The sequence below is a fragment of the Balaenoptera borealis genome (assembly GCF_965194805.1).
Source record: "Balaenoptera borealis genome assembly, chromosome: 8".
Classification (NCBI taxonomy): Eukaryota; Metazoa; Chordata; class Mammalia; order Artiodactyla; family Balaenopteridae; genus Balaenoptera; species Balaenoptera borealis.
Genome location: NC_138865.1, coordinates 42,520,505 through 42,543,455, shown reverse-complemented (window position 1 = coordinate 42,543,455; position 22,951 = coordinate 42,520,505). Strand labels below are relative to the sequence as shown.

Genomic DNA, 22,951 nt, shown 5'->3' with positions numbered 1-22,951 from the left:
AAAAAAAAACACCTTTTAGGTTTGTGCAAAATGAAGTTGTGGACAGATACACAAACACAGGTGACCTGGGAAAAACAAAATTCATTTTTTTCCCCCCTTTTTTCTTTGTTAACAAACACCAATGCATTACTTCGTTAAAAAAGAAGATATACTTAATGGCTCTCAGTCCAGTCCTCTCCTCTTTGCCTGGTCTCCCCAGACCCTACCACATGTCTAGCACATGCCTTGCAGCTATGGCACACTGCAGTGCTCCTAAGAGCACCAAAGCCCTTTACCTTCAGGTCCTGTTGGTCCTTTTATGGTCAACTCCAGAAAGCCTCTCCTAACCCATTAGGTCCGGATCATCAAAAAAACAACTAACTCACTCCAGATTTTCTATTATCTAACTATTCTAATTAATCCTGTTAACTTGTTTTTCTCCCCCATCCTGTGACAGAAACTAGTATTTTTAACCATCCTGAGCACTAGGTGCAGGAGCAGAAGGTGTTTGCTAAAAATTCCCAAAAAAGTATAAGTGTACATGTGCTGAAAAGATTCTTGCTCTCCATGAGCCTTGGCACGAAGTGTGCATCTCACAACTGCCAGTTCACGAGGTCATGGGCTAAATCAAAACTCCAGTTTCTTGAAGATTTTTCTAAGGAATTTTAGTATAAGCTCTTTCCACCTTAAACTTTCTTAAGTGAAAGCCTCTTCACTGGGAGGAATGGCAGACTACATTAATATAGACTCACAGCTATTCAACTCTCAAATTGGCAGCAAATGACATTCTGTGAAAAAGCTGCAGGTTTTGTGTCAGACAGTTTTGGGAATATAACTGGGAAAGATGGATTTCATAGTGCTGCTAAGAATTATTCAGCCAATATTAAGCATTTTTATGTGCTAGGCACAGCTAGCTGATCCCAAATACAAGATCAGGCTATATTTCAAGTGACAAAGGTTTGTAAGACTATACAAAACTTTCCCCACTTGTTTGTACCTACTAATTGGGAAAATTAAAAGGGGGCATAAAAGGCCTGCACAAGCAAACAAGCTCACTCTCTTGAAATGGTACCTAGCATAGTACCTTCACACATCAGCACAGGCATTCCATATACATCTTTGGTTGAAACAGAAAAGAGACACCCACATGCATTTCCAAATATGCCAAAACTGAATTCTCATATAATGTATCCTGCAACTAGTTCTATCCATAAAATGAAGACGATATTCCCTGGAAAAGGCCCAGCTAAGAAAAATGAATGCCTGGGGGAGGGCAGTGAAATGAGATCCTATGTGACACCTGACTTTACATTCAGTCTGTCCTACCCAGGAATTGACTTCTGGCTGTACTTGAGATTCAGGAATAATAATATAGTGTCCCACCCTCTTCATTTGATTCCAAGTAAATATGTTAACTAGATGAGCACTTATTTACATTTAAAAACAAAGCCTCCAGAAAGGTGTAAAGTTTATTAACATCTTTAAAAAAAAAAAAAGATGGAACAGTAAACAGCTACTGAATTTGGGATAGTTCCTTATTTACAAGTTTTACTGCAGGAGGCCCGTTTTAATCAGCATTTCAAATAATCAAAGGAGTACAGTTTTTCCCTAGAAATATCGGTATTTCACTCTCCAGGTAAAAGACTATTGAAAACATTACGTGACTGCCCCAGTTAGATAAGCAAATACCTTGAAAATATATAAAAAAGAGTAACTGCTACTTAAACATGAATTTTCACAAAATTATTCTTGTGCCTAATTCAGACAATTTACTTAGAAAAGCTGGCCTAAAAAAAAAAAGCAACACATGAATATGTCTTCATTTTAAGTACATGCTCTCAAGCTAGTTTAAAAAGAAAAGTTGAATTAGGGTTTCCAGAGTTTTAGGAGTCCATCTTCACTGTAAGTAGCAATCAGGTTCTGATGAGGGTGATGTGCGATACCAATCACATCCTTCTCATGAACCTGGAATAGGTAAAGCACAGGATTAGGGTATACAGGTCTGTAACAAATCACTCTGAAGACGCTTCCAGAGCTGAGTGGGAGGGAAGAAGAGTGAAGCTCCTACTTCTCACCAAAGGAATCAAGCCCAAGGCAGCCTCAAAGAGTGCTAACCAAACACACAAACCAAAAACTCAAACGAGGCTATCACAGGACTGATGACATTTTCTGTACTTTTCTTCATAATGTATAAATAACACTTTGGGCCAAAGCACTCCTGCACTACAGCCGGTCCTAGTCATCATCACCATTTTATAAATATTAAGCCAAGACGGTGGCTGAGACCAAACAATTCTTTCAACTCAGTGAACTTAGTATTTTCCTCAACTAGAGGACACCTTCCACCTCATCTTGTTTTGTTCACATCTTGGATCTATACTGGAGGCTTCACAAGGCAGATGTACCAACAGTTCACTCAAGAACAGTTTGAGATGAGATTATTCTCTTAACAGGTATGTGTATAATTTTTTATACATTCACCAGACCATTTCTTTTTCCTGGACTGCAGACGACTACATTTTCCCTGCCCAACCACCCCTCTGCATTTGGGCTGTGGGTGGCATGTGACTAATTCTAATCAAAAAAGAATGACGAACAAAGTAATATAAACAAACCACTTCCAAATGTGGATCTTTAAAACATCCAGTATACCCCTTCAACTATCTTTTCTCCTTCTAAGATCTTAGGGGCCACATATTCCAAATGGCACAGCTAAAAGAGGAGGACAATGCAATTTATATCACACTGTGACATAATAAGAAATAAACTTTCATTGTGTTAGGCCACTGAGATTTAAAGATTGTTTGTTACAACAGCTAGCATTAATTATTCCTTGTTACTGACTGAGCCCTCTTACAACACAAAGCTGCTTAAAAACATCATAATCAGTTTGCTAGGATAATATGCAAGGAACTTGCCTTTGAAAGGACACGGAGAGGACTAGCTACATCTGCCACTCTCCAATCGCCCTGGAGAAGGTCTAACCAATCTAGCTGGCTGGACAGCCATGTTCCCTTCCTTCTTCTCTGCTTCATGTACACCCATCCTATCCACCTGAAGCTGAAGGCTCACGAAAGGATGACTTTTCCTGATACAGGAGGTAATTCCATACAATTACTTATGGGCCTTTTTTTTTATTTAGTGATAACATTTTTTTATACCAAGGTTCACACAGATAGCAGTCTGGAAAAGGTTTACTTCAGAGTTCAGAAAGACATAAGCATTAACAATTTCTGTAGATGGCCGTAAGTCAGTAATACTTACCGTCAAAGTTCTCTCCAGTTTGCCAGTGACTGTGCTGAAACAGTAGAGCACAAAGTCCTCCCCTACACAGTATATCCATTCACCACGGGGAGACAGGGCACAGCAAACAAAGTCACCACCTTCTCTCTTACCAGAACTGAAGCTTCTGACAATCTAGATCATTAACACAGCCCAAGGTAAAAATAAAACACCTGGATTAGCAACAGTTCTACTGCAGCAGTTTAAACTGACATCTTTATGTTATTTTGTACTTTGGTTTACTGTCATTTATAATTAGGTTACCAGTTCTATTCACCATGTCCTGAAATATTCAAAGGATAAGCTATCTTAAGTCAGTGGCAGACAGACATTTACAATTCACTTGTCCCAAGTCACCAATCCTACTCTTTAGCCTACTGAGCCATCTTACCCAGAAGCAAATTCGTTAGCATACACAACTTCCTAAATCAACATACTACTGGTTCTCAATGCTCTGTGGGCCCATGCTCCCCAGTTTCCTCTTTCTAACAGAATGAGATGCCCTCTCCATTCATGATGGAACTGTCTCCTAGACCTTGCTTGCTCTATTTTACATACCATTAAGATCACCATAAATCAATGGAGAGAAACCAATCTCAAAAGGTTAAAAGGCTACATATTGTATGATTCCATTTAATTACTATTCTCAAAATGAAAAACTGTAATAATGGAAAACAGATAAGTAGCTGCCAGGGGCTAGAGCTGTGGGGGAAGGATTTAACTATAAAAGTGTAGCACAAGGGAGTTTCTTTGGGAGTGATGAAACAGTTCTGTATCTTAATCGTGGTGGTTACATAAATCAACACGAGATGAAATTTCACAGACCTATTCATGTCCCACCTCAAAATGAATGCATGTAAAGGCGTAAAATCTACATAAGGTTTGTATGTGAGTTAACAGTGTTGTACTGATGTTAATTTCCTGGTTTTGATAACTGTACAATGTTTATGTAAGATGTTATCATTGGGGGATGCAGGTCAAGGGTGTATAAGAACTCTCTGACCTGTTTTTGTAACTTCTTTGTGAATCTAAAAAAAATTTTTTTAAGTTTTTAAAAAGCCAAGCAGAAAACTAGGAAGTGGGCAACTATGGCTATTATGCAGTGTCCCAACAGGTACTGCAGACCAGCCATCTCAACCATAGGTTCGTCACTACCAATTTATCATTTATAGGGACTCAAGCAATGGAGAGAGAGTTCCATACACCAGCCCCTGGGTCTTCCCCATGCTCAGCAGGATCCCCAAGTGCCCAGCCCAACATTTCAGTAGCATCACAACACAGTCCCAGGGCTTGAGACCTCAACCTTGATACTCCTAATGTCCCTGGTGCTATAAAAGTGAGGTTCCTTGGGAACCAGCAGGTGTTCTGATTACAAATACACATCATAAAGACACTTGCCCTTCTCCTATTGGAGTTCCACCTTAGATCACATGGTAGCTAGCAGATGTCCCAAGCTGGTAATCCACACACACTATCTCCCTCACTCACACAGGGATTGTTATATCAAAATCTTCAGTGAGGTTCTGCAGGAGGCTTAAAGACAGATCAGGGTCTCATTTATCCAAAGGATGCAAAAGAAAGAGAATAGTATACAAACATCCTGGGGAAAGTAGATTAACTATTGAGATGCCAAAAAGATGTTTTGTAGACACAGAATTTAAAATTTTAAGTAAGTGTCTGAAAAACAAATACAGTGTATATGGTTTTCCAAGTGGTGAACCCACATTTGGTTACTGAAAGTGCCAGGACCAAGACACGCTGATTTGGGAACGGCCCACAGGGCTTGAGCAAAGGCACTTTCTGAGCACTCACCTGTCCCTGCATGTTCATGATGACCACTGTGTTTGATCTGTTGCAAACCACAAAGTGCTCTGGGTTTTTAGGAAGCAGGATCACACTGTTGACAGTGATGTCTGTCCCTGCAGTGCTGCCCAAGGATTTAAAGGTATTTGAACATTCTGTGGTCTTCATGTTCCAGATCTACAACACAAAAATATAAGGCATAAACATTTGGGGGGCGGGGGAGGAAGGTTAACAATTTCTAATGTTTTGCAGTTGAAAATTATATTACTAAAAAAGAAAAAAATTGACTCAGAAAAAAAAGCTGCTTACAGTCCAAATACCTAGCATTGCCATATACATAAGAACTCCCCATTTGCTGATTAACTGGTATAAACAAAATAAAAACCAGAAAGCGAAATAATAAAATCCTTTTAAAATTTATTATCTGTTCCTACAAAATTTTCCTTGGCTAACAAGCTACCTATCTTTAACATCAGCTATGTGTCAACACTGCTACTGTCATAAACAACCAGAAAGCTACCCTTCTCTGGACACCAAAATGAAATGAGGGTTTTTTAGATTTATATGCTCAGGACCCTGAGATTCAGATTTGGTAGGTCTGGAGTGGGATGTAGGTTTCTGCATTTTTCTTAATCTTTTTTTTTAATTAATTAGTTAATTATTTGGCTGTGTTGGGTCTTCGTTGCTGTGCGGGCTTTCTCTGGTTGTGGTGAGCAGGGGCTGCTCTTCATCGCAGTGTGAGGGCTTATTGCGGTGGCTTCACTTGTTGCAGAGCACGGGCTCTAGGCGCGCAGGCTTCAGTAGCTGCGGCAGGCGGACCCTAATGCGCACGGGCTTCAGTAGTTGTGGTGTGAGAGCTCAGTAGTTGTGGCTCGTGGGCTCTAGAGCGAGCACGTGGGATCTTCCCGGACCAAGGATCGAACCCATGTCTCCTGCATCATCAGGCGGATTCTTAACCACTGCACCACCAGGGAAGTTCCTGTGCATTTTTTAAAAGCTCCACAAATGATTCTCAGCTTGTACTGAGAACCACTGCACAGAAGTTACAATGTTAACAGACACACATGAGGATCCATGACGTGGAAGCTACTCTTGGCCACTTGTGTGACCTCTCCCAGTCCAACATTTCTTCTGCTGATAGTTCTCCACCCTAATGCTTTTCACCTGGCCCTTCTGAGCTACTATGAACTGAAGTGGTTAAATCAGACATCACAATTATTGAAATCTGAAATGTGCTTAGAGAAGGGATGGACCAGCTATTGCCTGGCATTGTCTGGACAGCACTCACTTCATGAGGTATAAAAACCTCAAAGGCATGGACTATGTTGTGTTTCTTCTGTGCCTTCAATGGAACCCAGCACAAAACAGATGTTGAATGAATACCTATAAACAGGAGGAAATAGTTGCCCCACTAGTTGTCCCAGTATTTATTTTCTTAATAAATACTGTATCATCTACCCCAATCTCCTCTCCAAAGCCCAGCAGCCTAGAAAAGCAATGAACATTTCAGGGATCAAGAGTTCTAAGACTTCTAGAGTTTTCTGTCCAAAAGGTCAGTGAGATGCTTTCCCCCACTTACTGCAGAACTAAAGGAAAAGACCACAAAACAAAGAGACCTACACAAGCCACCTCCCAATGGTATTTTTACAAGTTGTGAGGCCCATATATTGATACATAGCACAAAGAGGGCAAACCGCATGATTAAAGCACTAAGAGCTCTGTATTTCCCTACCCATCCTGAGGAAGAGTACATCTCCTACCTTCAGGTTTCTGGTTCAATTCCCAAGCCAGAACAAGCCACTGCAGAAGGTGGTCTGACTGTTAGGGATTTGTGTTAGAATGTTTAGGTCTTCTGCCACGTAACACTCACATAAGGCAATTTAAAACCAGATCTAGAATGTAAATGGAGTGTCTCAAAGATCTCTAGCGATTTTCTATTCGGATTTCCCATCTTCTCTAGGAAATGAGGCCCTCTGTTGAAATAACTAAATCTCTTAAGGTACCGAAGAGCCACTACTTTCAGATGAGAGCTGAAGGCAATAAATAAGTATCTGAGAGAGGACTTGGTTCTACTCTACGCCCCTCCTGCTCCTCTTGAAATGCTATTAGAAAGGCCCGAATGTGGGGGCTCGGAGTGGGATGAGACCTATTTATTTAGCCACTGAGCTCTTCGTGAACTTGTTGCGGTGGACCATACCTATGGCAAGATGGAATTTCACCACTGTAAATGGGGGTGGACTTAAGTTTAGAACTCCACATCTTTCCTCTTTTCCTACACACGATAGCGTCTGTAGGGCTGAGATTTGAGGTCCCTAGGCCAATAGGAATTACCACAGAATATTACTATTGTCACAGACTCACCTCAATTATGGCTAAAATACTTAGTAAAGAGGTTTAACCACCACAATTATCACCATTATCACCACTGAAAACTCCTCAAAGGGCAAAAATGGAATAGACACCCCAAAACAAACCAGTAGCAAATACTTAACCTTTACAGTGCCATCAGAGGATGCACTAATAATATAATGCCCATCCTGTGTAAATGTTGCTTCATTAACGAAGGAGGAATGGCCACGAAATTCCTTCAGGGTTTTTCCAGATTTTAAACCATGAATTCTATCACAAATAAAAGCAAATGAAAAGAACAATTAATATTCTACATATTATGGTTGGGACCAACTGTTGAAAGCATTTTAGATGAATTATAGAAGCTCATGTTAAAATATTAAGAATGAGGGCTATGCAATTATGTATGCAGTATTATTTTCCTTATGTCAAACAATCAAACAAAACCACAACAAAAGCTTTGCACAGAGACTGGAAGAAAATATGCCAATAATACCACAAGCTTCTGTTCAGCAACAGACTTCTAGGTCTCTGCCGGGTCCCAGGAATCTGTATTTGTCACATGTCCTCTAAGGTGACTCTGATGCAGGTGGGTCCACAGACCACACTTTGAGAAATATGAAGTACTGCTATAATCCCTTTCTAATCTCTCTTCTAGGTAAAGACCCAAATGGACAACACAATAGCACTGTGTCAGCTGTACTTTGGGGAAATAAGGTCTCACATACCCTCACTCTCCATATAAAAGCATCCTGGTGAAAACATAAGGAATCACTAGTACCTCCCTCTAAGGCTTCACCATATTAAACCCAAGTGAGGGCAGTTTGGGGATTCTTACTTACCTAATTGTCTGGTCAAAAGAGGCACTAAGGATCTGACTGCTGTCCTTAGAAAAGCTTAGACAGGTGACACCTTTACTGTGTGCTCTTTCAAATCTCCTTAAACACTGTCCACTCTGAATCTTCCATACCTTTATTAAAAAAAAAGAATAGTAAAAACCTGTAAATACTGTCCCACTCTACTCTGCAGAGCCAAGCAAGATGCAGTGCTCACTAATATGCTAAAAACAGCATTAAAAATGCATGCTAATAGCTGAATATGATATGTCTGGTTCACACAGTACAATGATAACTTGAATCCTTTGAAACTTAAGCCTCTTTCCTTTTAAATTATTAAAACAAAAATTCAGACTCTAAGTTCACTTAGCAGAGACGATTTCTGTATTTTATCTAGCCCAGGGGATTTTAACAGCAATTAAATACAAGCCACAGCTAATCAACTGCTAATCACCTGCAGACCACCCCATCCCCTAAGCACAACACACCACATACGGTGAGCCACAGTGGCACAGCAGAAAGGGCACAAGCAGATCTAGACTGAAGTCCCAGATCTGTCACTTACCAACTGTGTGACCTTAAATTACTGGACCTCCTTAGGCAGAGTTATTATTAGGATTAAAGAAGAAAAACTAAAGTCACTGGCATAAAGCTGATGCTCCATAAAGAGTAGCTGTTATGAAGCAAAAAACCTATGCAGGACACTAACTCATTACAGAACTCTCAAAACGTCTACATACAAGAGTTCATGCCACTAATTCATACCTTGATTTTTCCATCTTGGGCACCAGTTGCTAACATTTCTGTATCTCTGCTGAAGCACATGCAGAGGACAGCATCATCCATCATCATGAAGTTATCCTGGGCCTGGTACTTAAGATCCTACAGGAAACAATGATAAGCAGTTATCAAAATAACACAAAAACACCAGTTACCCCAGGTCTCTGCAAACTCACTAAAAGCAGGATAATGGACTATGCCGACTCTAAATCTCCAAAGCAAATAGTGTCATGCGCACTATCCTGAGGAACAACTGATAATACTGGGAAGAACTTTTTTACACAATTCAAATAACTATTATAAAAAATGCAAACATATGAGCCTACATCTTTTGCTTATGATCCTTTCTAAGCAAAATTTCCCTATAGTACATACTGTACATCTTTAATATATCTGAATTTATTTGTTTTTAGGGTATGACATGAGAAATTAATGTTTTGTCCATACTGTCAGCTACCTTTCCTAAAACCATGTATTGATTAATCTATTTATTTGTTACTTTTCTTTTATCATCCATTACTGTTCATATTGAAATATATTTTTTCTAAAGTATAGAAAGAGACTGCTTCATGGTTAAAAAAAAAAAGGTAAATTATAAAGAAATAGACAATGTAGAAAGTGAAAGTCACTCATAAATCCACTAAGCATGGAGTGGAATTTAGTACTCTATGATCAAGATTATGTTTTAAATCAGGGGTTAGTCAACAAGTAGCTATTTGGGAAAAAGTTAAGTTGGATCTACACCAATTTTATCACCCTAAACAAATGCCAGATGGATCAACAATTAAACATAAAAAGAAACATAATGAAGGAAGTCCAAAGGTACAAACTTCCAGTTGTAAAATAAGCGCCATGGGGATGTAATATACAGCATGGTGATTACAGTTAGTAATACTGTATGTATATTTGAAAGTTGCTAAAAGAGTAGATCTTAAAAGTTCTCATCACAAGAAAAAAAAGCTTCTATGTGTGATGAAGGATGTTAACTAGACTTTCTGTGGTGATCATTTTGCAATATACACAAGTATTGAATCAGAAGCAATCCAAAAGAGAAATGGGCAAAGGATATGAAAAGACTTCACAGAACAGGAAATACTGGTGGCTTTTCACATATAAAAAGATATTCTACTTCATTCAGAATGAAACACAATTAGTCCTACAATAAGGTTAGATAGGAAACAATAAGCAACTGCTTACATATACACATAGAATATTCCAGAAAAGTTACATAAGAAACTGGTAACCCTGAGTGGACCAAGGAAGGGAACTGACTGGCTGAGGGACAAGAGGGGGGAACAAGACTCTTTACTGAATAACCGTTCTATTTTATAAAATGTTTTATCAGATGTACATATTACCCATTCAAAAAGTAAATTTAAATTGCAAAAATAACAGATAATTTAAAAACAGTAACAGATAATTCTCCCACTAGAAAAATTAATGTATTTAAAATACTTTACCTTCCTGATTTTTCCAGTCGTAAAGTTCCATACTTCAATGAATCCATCAACAGACCCAGTAACCAAATACTGACCATCTGGAGAAAATCGAGCACACTCCACATGTGATTTCTGACCAAACTGTTTCAAATGAAACAATGAAACAGATGCACTTTTATGTAGTGGCCTTAAAACAATTCCCATTTTAAACTTTTGAGAGCTCTGCCCTAGCATAAAGCCATAAAGCTCCTGTATCATGGAGTTTGGGAGGGGTGTTTCTGTACCCAGACACCAAGAGATGCTAGATATATTTTCTCCAACCAGTTGAGCATCTAGGCTCTCCAATGAAACTAGTTTTTGTTCTTGTTTTTATTGCTTTTTTTTTTAAATGAAGTTGGTATTTCCAAAGAAAAGCAAAATAATATTTTAACAAGGGACTTAGAACAAATAATCCTGTTAACTCAAGCAATAAATTTTTACCAGAATCAGCCACTGTTGGCATGACTTTCACACTCAACTTAATATGGCATATGTTCCTTTTTTTTTTTTCATCTGGGGGAAAAAATTCATTTTTCAAAATAAATGGCTATTTTCCTCCACTATATTTTAAACAAATTTTCCATCACTGCTTCTTTTCATGACCTTCATTTGATCAAGTGATAACGTGTGGCTGACTAACTCTAGGAGAACTGATTTGAGCTGACAGATTGTTTGCCTGGGAAATGTATCCTGAGCATTTACCAGCAAAGATGCTTCCATTAACAGATAAAACCTACAGAACATTAGACAGATGGGAACAGAGAAAAGTTCTATTATGAGTTTCATTTTAAATGCCAAAAAAGGAAGTGTTTATAACAGAAAATCTTAGTCTGGCAGCATAATTATAATGGATTTCTATTTGTCGCAAGGTTTTAACCAGGGTAAATAAAATTGCTGCCCCAAAATACCTTTACATGCAAATCAAAACATATAATCCAGAAAAGACAAATTCAAAATACTAAGCCAAAGTCAAAGATTTGAGGAATATGAATTATTTTTAAATCTATAAATTCAGAGCACAAACCCAGAAAGAAACTAATAAAAAGGAGATGCTAAAGTAGCAAATATGGTTGTAATTCTGAGGACTGCAACAATTGTTTCATTATGCTTTTTCTTAGAAAAGTCAAAAAACAAAAACAAAAAACACCAAGAACCAGCCATCAAGGTGATAAAATTATTTTCCTCAAACATCACTCAAGCCCACTTTATAATCCATGCCTGGTACTTTGCCTAACACGTAGCAAGCAAAAACACAAATGTTGAACAGGACAAATATATAGAAATGTCATGGTTCTTAGTCCCAGGCTTAACCAAAGAGCTAAGCAGTCTTCCAAATGCAGGATTCCTTGGAGGAAGTCCAAGGGCAGATGATGGGCCAGATGTCCAATGTATGTCCACTCGGTAATACAGTTGAGGTGTGCCACTGCCTGGGTCACCAGCAGCAACCATGAATGTTGTCAGAGCTGGAGAATGAGTTCTGCTCCCCAGCCCAAGCTCCTGGCACAGGGCCTGGCTGAGCAAGCATACATTGAGTCCCCAACAAATGACTACCGACTGGCTGAGTGTCCAAGGATCCTACCTTAATATGCCTGCTCAGCTGTGTAGGAAACTTTTCTTCTTCCACATCTTTGACAGCTGCTTTGCCTCGGAACAAATCTATGGTCATACCAGGAGGAAGCAATCCCTGGTGCTGCTGCCACTTCAGTGCCTATGAGAAAAGAAATCCACTTGGGTGCTTTTAAGATCTGGTCCTGATTGCTCAAAGCCTGAAAGGGTGAGGTTCACAGGAAACTGTGAGCCATCCAGACCCAACCATCTTTGGCCATCCAAACACAACATAAGCTCGGCTACTCTGTGTCCCAGGAACACAGGCTGATCTCAGGGTAGAAGGGGACTCTGAGAGCCAACAGGGCCATGTTTTTACACCTATTTTCTTATAGGTGTCTCTTATTATAAATAAAATTTGAAAAACAGAAATCTCCCATAGTTCCAACATCCAAACACAACTACTGTTAGCATTTCATATGTTACCTTGTAGTATTTTTCCCCTGACATATATGTTTAATTTACATAGCTGTAATTATACCATATGTAAAGTTTTATATTCTGTTTTCACCTATCATTAGATCATGCTATGACATGACTAACATTTCGATGGCTGTACAATATATCCTATGCAGTGGATGTTTCACAGTTTATTTAATATATTAATGGACATTTATACTGCTTCTAATTTTTGCACTCATCTAAATAATGCTGCAGTGAACACCTCTGGACATAAGGCTTTTTCTATTATGAGGATATTCCCCACTTGGAATAGATTCCTAGAAGAGGACTTACTGAATCAAGAAAAGAACACAAACGGTTAAGGCTCTTTATATATACTGCCAAAGTGTTTTCCCCCAAAGACACAACTTCAATAGCATTCACGACTGCATTACGGGGAGTGGAAAAACCATGGACTTTGAAGACAAATGGTCCTAGTTTGTCAACTATGCTATTCTGACTCCCAATTTCACCAACTAAATTCAGGGGAAAAGCCTAATTCCTAGAGCTGATGAAAGGATAAAATAAAATAATATATGTAAAGTCTATATAACACAGGGACATGATCAATGTTGATTCCTTTTTCCCTTTACTATATCAAGAAAACAATAATTTTGGATGTCATTTAAAAACTCTAATGAGTGGAAAGTTACGCCCTACTTTAGTCAATTCTCTGATTAGAGTTTGAGCTTTTCTGCATGTTTATTAACTACATATATTTCTTCTGTTAGCTGTTTATTCATGTTCTTTGCTCACTCATCTATTGTGGTCTTACTATTTTTCTTATCAATTTGTGAGCTTTTAATGTGATCAACACATTTTCTTTGTTTATGTTTGCCAAAAAGAATTTTTTTCCCAATCTACCCATTTTTTTTATTATATCTTTAAAGGTTTCTTTTCATCTTAAGTTAAACTCTCAAGTAATGAAATTTGTTGACCTTTACCTTGGTGTTTACTCCCTACTCACAGGAAGTCCTTCCCTAACAGGAGGTTTGATACATTATACCACCACCGAAGTTTTTCTATATTCTTAAAATACATAACTTTCACTCTATCTGAAATTATGCTTATAAAATATGAGAGAAGGCTCTGATCTGACATTTCTCCCCCATTCTAAAGTACATGCCCCAACACCATACACTTAATAATTCTTCCCTGTTCCTAGGTTCTGTGACATTCCCATTATCATCTATTGAATTCTTATAAATAACAGGATCACTTTCTTGCACTGCTGTTGCACTGGATGCCAAGTACCAAAATGAGTCAAACTATAAACCTGTTAAAAGCTTCACTATTTCTAGGGCTAGTATGCTCTCAACATTCTTCCTTTCCAAAATTTCTTTGATGAATATACTTCCAAGTTTATTTTTTCAAGTGAACACTAGAATTCTTCTGTGAAACAGTTCTAATCCTATTGTGATCTTTATTATAAACTGCCTTAAATCTAAGAAGAACTGGCATCAATGTCAGTCTTATCCAGGAAAATCAATGTTTCACCATCTACTCAAATCTTCTATTTCTCTTGAAAGCTCTGAAAGGCTTTTGCCTTTTTTAAAAATAGAAATAAATCATGTATTACCCACAAAAGTTAATGCTAGAATTCTTATGTTGTATGCTGTTGCTATAAACAAAAGCTCTTTTTTTCACTGAATATTCGAACTGGCCAGTGATGATATGTAGAAATGTAATCAACTTTGGTATATTTTATATCTCACAACTTTACCAAACTTTTAAATTAATACTATGATTATAATTGAAATATTAATGTTTATAAATACTATTAATTTTATTTCTTTCCAAAATTCATATGTTGCTTATTTTTCATATTTTACTTTAATGACTGGAGAACTTGACCTGTCTCCAGTCAATGGGTACTCTCTACAGGCTCTTTACCATTAGTCTGCAGCAGTTTCAAATCACTCCCAACTTTAAAAGGAAAAAACAAAAACGAAAACCCTTCTCTACATCACCCCTATCTCCTTCCTCTAACAACCAAGAAAGGAACAACTGGAGAGATGAAAAGGGAAGCCAAGAAGAATAGGGTTAGAAAAACCAAGAGAGGAGTTTCATGAAGACGAGTGGTTATCATGGTTGAGAGCAACCAAGAGCATGGGGAAGATGAGGTCAGAAAGGAGTCTGTACCCTAGGTCGCATTAAAAATAATAGTGACAATGCTAGTAATACTACTACTACTAAAAAAAAAAAAGAAAAGAAAAAGAAAAAAGAAACACCACCAGCAGCTACCAGTTACTGTGTGTTTACAAGGTGCCAGGCAAAATACAATTGTTTTAAGTACCTTTTATCTCATTTAATCCTTACTACAACACCAAGATGAGTAACTGGGATCAAAAAAGTTAGGTAATATGCCCAAGACCGCATAGCTGGTAAGTGAGAGAACTCAGATTCTAACTATGGTGAACATTTGTTCCAATTTGTTTCAGACAGTGTTCTGGCACGATGATCAACAATGCCCTCAAGAGTGGATGATAAATTCTATTGTTACCCTAATTCTGTCTCTAGAGTGTACGCCCTTAACCACTAATCTATACTGCCACTCCCAGGAAAGATGAATGTGGCATGGCACAGCTGTTGGTACAAGCAGCTCTACAGGTATTTCCCAGTTCTTAGGATGTCTGATTTCTTTAGCTCATACATAGACTTTATATGGTACAGGAAACACTACCAGGAGTTCAGAGTCATTTCAGTTCCACAGACTTTAATTACCTGACCCAGCAATGCCATGAGACGAGATGGAGGCACCACGCTGACTTCCCCAGCTAAGGCCTGGGCAATCGCTGCTCTTCTCTTCTCTTTGCTACTTCCATCGGGGTATGCCTGAAAAAGGAGCGGCAGTAGCATCACTTCCAAGAAATGGCAAAAGACATAAATGTGCTTATTTTTAAAAAAGTAACAGTAATCAAGCAGAAACATTCAAAAAGGAAAACATAAAAAGTTAAACAGAGGATTAATCAAACCATTTAGTTTTTAAAACAACTGCTCAATTCTACCCACTTGCATTTCAAAAGCATGAGCTGAGATAGAACTGAGGTCAGCCAATCCACACCATTATTTCTGAAAAGAGCCTAAGTAAACTATGTCAAAGCCAGAGTTGTTTTTCCAATTTTTGAAAAATCTGCAGAGCCAAGGATTCTTTTATTCTTTAATAATTTTGTTCAGTCAAATGACTCCCAGCCCAGAAGTTCTTCACCACCTCTAACTTAAATCCTGTCCTGGCAATCCAAACTCCTTCCTTTATCCTCACGGTTTCTGTGAGTTTACTCTAACAACTTCCCATTATGCAGTGCCTATTAAATTCTTCTTCCTCCTACTTAGACAAGCTTCTAGTAAAAGGCTGGGTGAAAAAGAATGAAACTATATATATATGGTTTCGGAAGAATAAAAGAATATCAATCATCATGCTCTACCAGTAAGCATAATCAGCTGAGAAGCAAAAACACAAGCTTTTAGGAACTAAAAGAACCGGGACTTCCCTGGTGGTCCAGTGGTTAAGACTCTGTGCTTCCAAAGGGACACAAATGCACAGTGAACATACCAGCAGTAGAGCAGCACTTCTGGGCCAGTTAAATACTTGGGCTAATGGGGAAATGATACCAGAATAAACTGTCTACTTTTTTACTAATCAACACACAATCCTGTATGATGAGGTGTGTGAGGGAGGGAAGGTCCTCAAATACTAAACTAGATTATTCTCTTTAACATATGCAAATTTCAACCAATGTAAATAAACAAAAAAGTATCATTTTCAAAAATTAAATCAAAAATACAAAAAGTATCCAATAAAATGGTTTTAAAAAGATCACATTATTGCTCAAAGTTAACAACAGTTTCTTTTCATTACCACAGTCATACCTCTCGAGGATCGAAATAAGACCTGGCCAAGAGGTTTTCCAGATGAATATACCGTTCTGGCTGTGTTTGTTTTAACATAATCATGGGATCAGTCTGTCTCAGAAGAGATCTGGCAGCACCCAATTCACGGAGCTCTATTAATTCCAAAACAACCTGTATAATTGAAAGAAAATGGCTGTTTCAATGCATTCGCGTATTAATTTTTCTTTTTCAGTACAATTTCTGACATAGAAATGGCCTACCAAAATGATTTCCAAATCACAAATCAGGAAATGCCCCTTCTCCTTTTCACAAGCAATTTCAGGCAGACAACTACAGTAATTATAAAGTAATAACTTCAATCCTTTAACTTCCATCCTTCATTTTTATCTACCAATCTCCTCTCCTCTTAGGTCTCTTACTCAGAATGTAGAGGCTAAAGAAAACTAAAGATGGAAATATCTCTATAGGCTCCAGAGAAACCTTTCTCCAATTACCAAAATTTTCTTTAGGGGATTAACCAAAGTCACGTAGATTGTAAAGAAACAAACCCATTTCCCTATTTTTACTTCAAACCACATGACATTCTTATTTCCAGAAAATCCACTCTGTTCTGTGTATAATAAGTAATTTTACGATCTATGTCCTGGTTTCCTGGCACACATCTTCTAAAAACCTTGGCATTTCCCCAGTGATAGGAATATCTTTGTTATTCATAAGCCCTCTGCATCACACCTGAGTTAGTGCTAAGGCGATGGCTCAGGATAGGGGCTGGTTATCAAAAGGAACAACCATATGATTAGAGGGTTGATGCTCTGAGCCAGCCCAACCCTGCAGAGGGTCAAGGAACTAGAATTTGAATGAAAAATCTCAATGGAGCTTCCTGGTTGGTGAATACTTTAATGTGCCAGGTAAGAGACAAACTCTAACTCCATGGGGGGAAGGCACTGGAAACTCTGGTTCAGTACCCTCCCAAACCTCACCCTATATGTCTCTTCATTCAGCTGGTACTGATCTGTCCCCCTGATAATAAAACTGCAATCATCAGTATGTCACTTTCCTGAGGTCTGTGTCATTCTAGTGAATTATCAATTCTGAGGGGGTCGTGGGGACCCTCAAATTTGTAGCCAGTTGGTCAGAAGTATAGGTGGCCCAAGACCCCAAAGTGTGGCTGGTGTGTGAAGTAAAGACAGTCTTGTAGAGGACCAAGCCCTTAACTAGTGGGGTCTGCACTAACTCTGGGTGGTTAGTGTCAGAACTAAATTGCAGTACACTATTTGGTGTCAGAACAGTTGGTGTAAGAATGGATCATTTAATGGTCACTTAAGAAAGAATTTCAATTTGGGAAAGTCTTGGCTTTTCCAAGAAGAGAGATAAAAATACAGAGTAGCACTCAAGCTTTGACAGTGTAAATTTTAGGGCTGTTACAGCCCCATAATGCTTGAAGAAATGTTCACGGATGCTTTCCAGTCAGGGGGCCCACAATAAACCAACCTACAGGGATCAGCATCACCCCCACTCTTACCTGTTCATAGAGGTCAATGAGGGTTTTGTCTGGCAATTTCAGAGACTGTATAGCCTGTAAAACAGTGTCCCAATGGCCGCTATTAATGTCAGCCACAAAACTCTCAATGCTGTCCACAGTATTCAGAGACACAGTAGTCTCTTCCTGCAAGGTGGCTAATGCCCGATGTAAACTGTTCTCCTTTAGGTACTGCATGATAAGACGGATCACACTGAAAGAAGAAAGCAAGTCATTCAGCTCATGGATCCTCACTCACCAAAGAGGCCACAAAATAAAGCCCACCCCAGTTTATTTTTCTACACAACCATCCTCCTTTCACTACCTACTTTCCATTTCTTTATCATGTGAGTAAAACTTTCCAAAAAAATCACAGAACCTAAGTTACAAGATATCATCCAGTCCTACTTCCAACTCAGAAATAGGAGAACTGGGGGCTTCCCTGGTGCCGCAGTCGTTGAGAATCTGCCTGCCAATGCAAGGGACACGGGTTCGAGCCCTGATCTGGGAAGATTCCACATGCCGCGGAGCAACTGGGCCCGTGAGCCACAACTGCTGAGCCTGCGCGTCTGGAGCCTGAGCTCCACAACAAGAGAGGCCACGATAGTGAGAGGCCCACGCACCGCGATGAAGAGTGGCCCCCGCTTGCCGCAACTAGAGAAAGCCCTCGCACAGAAACGAAGACCCAACACAGCCAAAAATAAATAAATAAATTAATTAATTAATTAATTTAATTTTAAAAAAAAGAAATAGGAGAACTGGGGTTCAGTGAAGGGAAATAATTTGCCCAATATCTCACAGTCAGCTAGGAAGCAAGTTAGTATCAAGAAGACTCTCTTACTTCCAAGGTCAGAGATCTTCTTATTATGCCAAGTTTCTTATTAATTCATATGATTACACTGTTGCACACTATAGTAAAATACTTTAAACCAAGTCTAGTCACTGACACAAAATACTCTAAATGATTGGATGATTTGGTCCATTTTTCAAATGACAACAAAAAATATGAATTGAGACCTTCTTAAAAGGGATTTGTTGAACACAAATAAGTAGAGCTATACTGTATGTAAAAGCAAAATAAAGCTATGTGTCCTCACTTGCAAAAATAACACCTACCCACTGCCTTTATTACCAAATGTTCAGGACAAGTGAAATAAAAACATGTGGATTCAGTTTCCCAAGGAAAAGAGGACGCAGACAATCTCCAAATACTCAGAGAACAAGCAACAGTTTCCAGCATGTGACAAGTCATTTCGAGTTAAATATATATAATTAAAACTTCTTGATCTTCGGCTTAGTGTTAAGGAGTCTAGTGAAGAATGTTGTTCATATAGACAGTAAAAGTTCACTTTACAGTGCTGTACTACACTGTTCTTCTCTTGCCTTGAAAGTAAATATGTGGCACACAAGGTATTTCTACTGGACAGCACTAGTATCGGGGGTCACACTGTCCTGGTTGGAAGGGATTTCAGACTGGAATTTAGTCAATTCTCTTTCCCAGGAGAGAAATAATAACCAAAAAATAATAACCAATGTTTACTATGTGTTCACTATATATCAGGTACTGTTCTAAGCGTTTTGGATTCATTTACTCCTCAAAACAACCCTATGAGGATGGCATTACTCTTATGTCCATTTTACAGATGAGAATTTGACCAGGTAACAGAGATAAGTGGAAAAATGAAGATTCAAACTGGCAGCGTGGCACGTGAACATACACCCTGGACAGGAAAGCAAACACCCTCTTCTTAAAAAGGGTTCCCTTTCTGCAGAAGGGAACTGATTACTGCTACTCACAGTAGTCTTTTCTCTCATGGCCCCTTTAAGAGATACCTGCTGTTCCAGTATCACACTGTCTTCCATAGCACATTTCCATTTACACTCCCCAAATGAAACACCATGCTTGCAAAGAACTCATATTTGACATAGCCAAAATCAAATTCACGTCCTTCAAACACAGTGTAATACATAAAGAGTTAAAAGCTTTGGAGATAGGCTGGAATTTAAATCAGAGTTCTATCACTTACTGTGACTTTGGACAAGTCAGTTAACATCTCTTTGCCTGTTTCCTCATCTGTTAAAAATACCTACTCTGTAGGCGTTGGTCAAAGGGTTGACTACACTGCTTATAGTGTGACTAGCATGGAAAATACTTAGTAAAAAGCAGCAATTATTGATAATGAAAACATGCAGCTGGGAGAATGGTCAGTTCCCACTTTGATTCAGGCTCAAAGCATGGAATCCTTTCCAACTCCTGCCCTGACTTAGCTGTCTTCATCGCCAGCACTCTCCATCACCCTTCTTTGCTTTACTTTTTCTCCAAAACACTTACCACCATTTGCTAAGCCTATTTTACTTACTGCTTTTGCCTGCTGTTTGCCTTCCTCAATAACAATGTACTTTCTGTAAGGGCACGGATTTTTGTTTGCTTCGTTCACTACTATATTCCCAGGGTCTAAAACAAGTACACAGTAGACTTCAATATTTGTTGAATGAATAAACCTCCCTTCTTCCTATGGCAGATCTTGAGGACAAGTCCTCTCTCCCTTACACTCAGGACACAAATGATACGTCTGCTGATTTAATTATTAAGTGTTGGCAAGAGCAAGGTAGAGGATGGAATCCTGGAAAAGTTCACTAAAGACCTTCTTCAGTCACTCATTAGCGCCCCTCTCCCCCAAGTCTATCATTCTCCTGCCCAATTTCCATTCTGTCCCTCCTTCGGGCTACACAGAGCTCACAGACTAACCAAAATTCAGCGCCACGTGGAACTTCATAAAATAGCCAGTCGCTCATTCATTCCAAAGACAATCACTCATTCATTCCAAAGACAATCATTGAGCCTCGACGATGTGCTAGGAACTGGGACTGTAATGAAAAGGAGCCCCTAGAAGCCTACACAGGCTAGTAGGGTGGGCAAACGGTGACAATACTGGATTAAGTGCTGGGCAGAAAAAAGCAGAGGGCCCTGTAAGCACAGGGGAGGAAACAAACCACACTGCTCACTGGGGGCGGGAAGAGAAAGAAGGCTGCGAGTCCGGCCCCCTTGTGCAGATAAGACCGGAGTCCAGATTGGGTGGCTAATTTGCTCAGTCACAGAGCGCACCAGGAGTCGGCGAGGGCTAGAACTCAGGTCTTCCAGGCATGTCTTACCGCCAACCCCGCGCCGCCTCCCACCGGGCTTTGGGCTTCCCGTCCGCTACTTTCTTGTGGGCCCGCCTCCGAGGTAGCCAGATACAAGAAGCTTCTTTGTGGGAAAGGAAATGCCCCTCCGCTCCCCAGCCTCACCAACGCCTTCCCCGAGCAGCTTCTACGCCCCCACCCTTCGCCTCCCGGCCCCCGCAACCTCGCGAACATCCACCACCACGGGACTCACTCTGAGGACTCGATTTCGATCGACATAGCGCTATCTTCCCTGGCGCAAGGGCCACTCCACTCTCAGGCCCGGTAGCGCAACGCACCAGCGACACCGCCGGCGGCCCCCGTACGTCACTTCCGCTCGACGTCCGACGCCCGCTCTGGGGGCAGTCTGTACGGAAGAGGGGCGTGGAGTGCGTGAGGGGCAGGGTTTCGAGAGGCGGAGCTTCGAGGGGCTGTCAAAAGTCGGAATCTGGGCGCCTGCTTCAGAGAATTTTCCGTTCTCCTCCCTAGAGGAGGAGTTGTCTTTAAAGGATTGGTTTTTAAAATTTGCTTTTTAAATGTTTAATTAGTTGACTAGATTTAAAGGTAGGGTTGATTAATACATTGGAAACCAGTGGGCCACTAGGCAACATTTGCAGGAAAATTCCTTGAGTGTAAATAAATAAATGAAAGATTTTGAAGCCAAAACACAGTTTAATTAATCTAATTATGAAAAGCTGGGGACTCAGGACTTGCATACTCACTTCTTGGAACGAGCTAAATTACTTGTAACGTTTCCAACTAAGTATTTAGTTGAAAATGGTTTCACAGCAGTGGTACAATTACTGGAAAAACAATGAAACCAAATGCAAATGTGTAAAGGGCGATTTGAGACGTCTTTTGGTAGACTTGAAACCATACATTATTAAATTAGTAGAGACAAATGTAAAGATATCAATGAATTTCATAAAGATTATTTTTAAAAAAATATTTTATTGCCATCCTATATAAATTTTTAAAAATATTTGCAGCACAATGATAAGAAATCTCTGTTGTGAAAATTACATATTGAAATGATTTATTTGGAGAGTTCCTATTGGCTTTCAGTCTTATCTATATTTTTTCCAAAGGTCTGCCACACAACTTCTCTGTAGACTCTTAAATACTACTGCTTTTTTCAAATCTTTCTCAATTTCCCATTGACTCTTGAAGGACATGGTCTCCAAGATCTCAAAGGCCTTAAAAGTCTAAATGTTTGCTCCAACATGTGGTGAGATATCTAGATGGGTGTATGATTTCTGACATATTCTTTCACTATCCCATCTCATGGAGCAGCATAGAAAATTATTATAACATCTTCCTTGAAACAAGACTTTGCTCATTTTCAACAATAGTGTATGCCTTCATTTTCTCTACCTAGTACTTATCAGGTTATTCTTACTTCCATGAAGATTATTTCCCTATTTCGCTTATACAAATAAGTCTCCTCTATAATTACTTAATACCAGGTTTTATTCTAGTGTCCATCACACCTCTGCTATCATTTTGAATGGAATGGCTTCTCTTCTTATAACTTCTATTAAACCCAGACTTGTTCATTATACATACAGCAAGCGTCTCATTGCTTCTTTATGTCTTTAGTAGTAATGCCCAAGGATTTAAATATTGAAATACATATTACTATATTTTATAACAAGTTAATTTCTTTTTATTTTCTACATATTAGGCATTATATTAATTTTTTCATTATCTATATGAGTAGATTATGTTATTTATGAATTTCAGGATACCAAAGAGAAAGTTACAGAATACTTGGAGGGCCTTAAGCCTAATAGTACTGAGAACATGTTGGGAAGATCCCCGTCAGAAATTATTCCAACATAATGACTCCAATCTCTTATTATTTT

At 39.1% G+C, this 22,951-nt stretch overlaps 1 protein-coding gene across 1 annotated transcript; it reads right to left on the bottom strand.

The window, feature by feature from the left end:
* Window positions 1-1,430: 1,430 nt before the first annotated feature.
* Window positions 1,431-21,436, bottom strand: SMU1 (SMU1 DNA replication regulator and spliceosomal factor). The gene is made up of 12 exons (XM_082402437.1): window positions 21,301-21,436; window positions 17,928-18,138; window positions 16,424-16,576; window positions 15,278-15,388; window positions 12,087-12,215; window positions 10,490-10,609; window positions 9,015-9,131; window positions 8,256-8,383; window positions 7,557-7,683; window positions 5,074-5,241; window positions 3,244-3,396; window positions 1,431-1,944 (listed from the first exon to the last, which is right to left on the bottom strand). The coding sequence occupies exons 1-12, from the start codon at window positions 21,324-21,326 to the stop codon at window positions 1,846-1,848; spliced, it is 1,542 nt and encodes a 513-aa protein (XP_082258563.1). The 5' UTR covers window positions 21,327-21,436; the 3' UTR covers window positions 1,431-1,845.
* Between the last annotated feature and the right edge of the window lie 1,515 nt (window positions 21,437-22,951).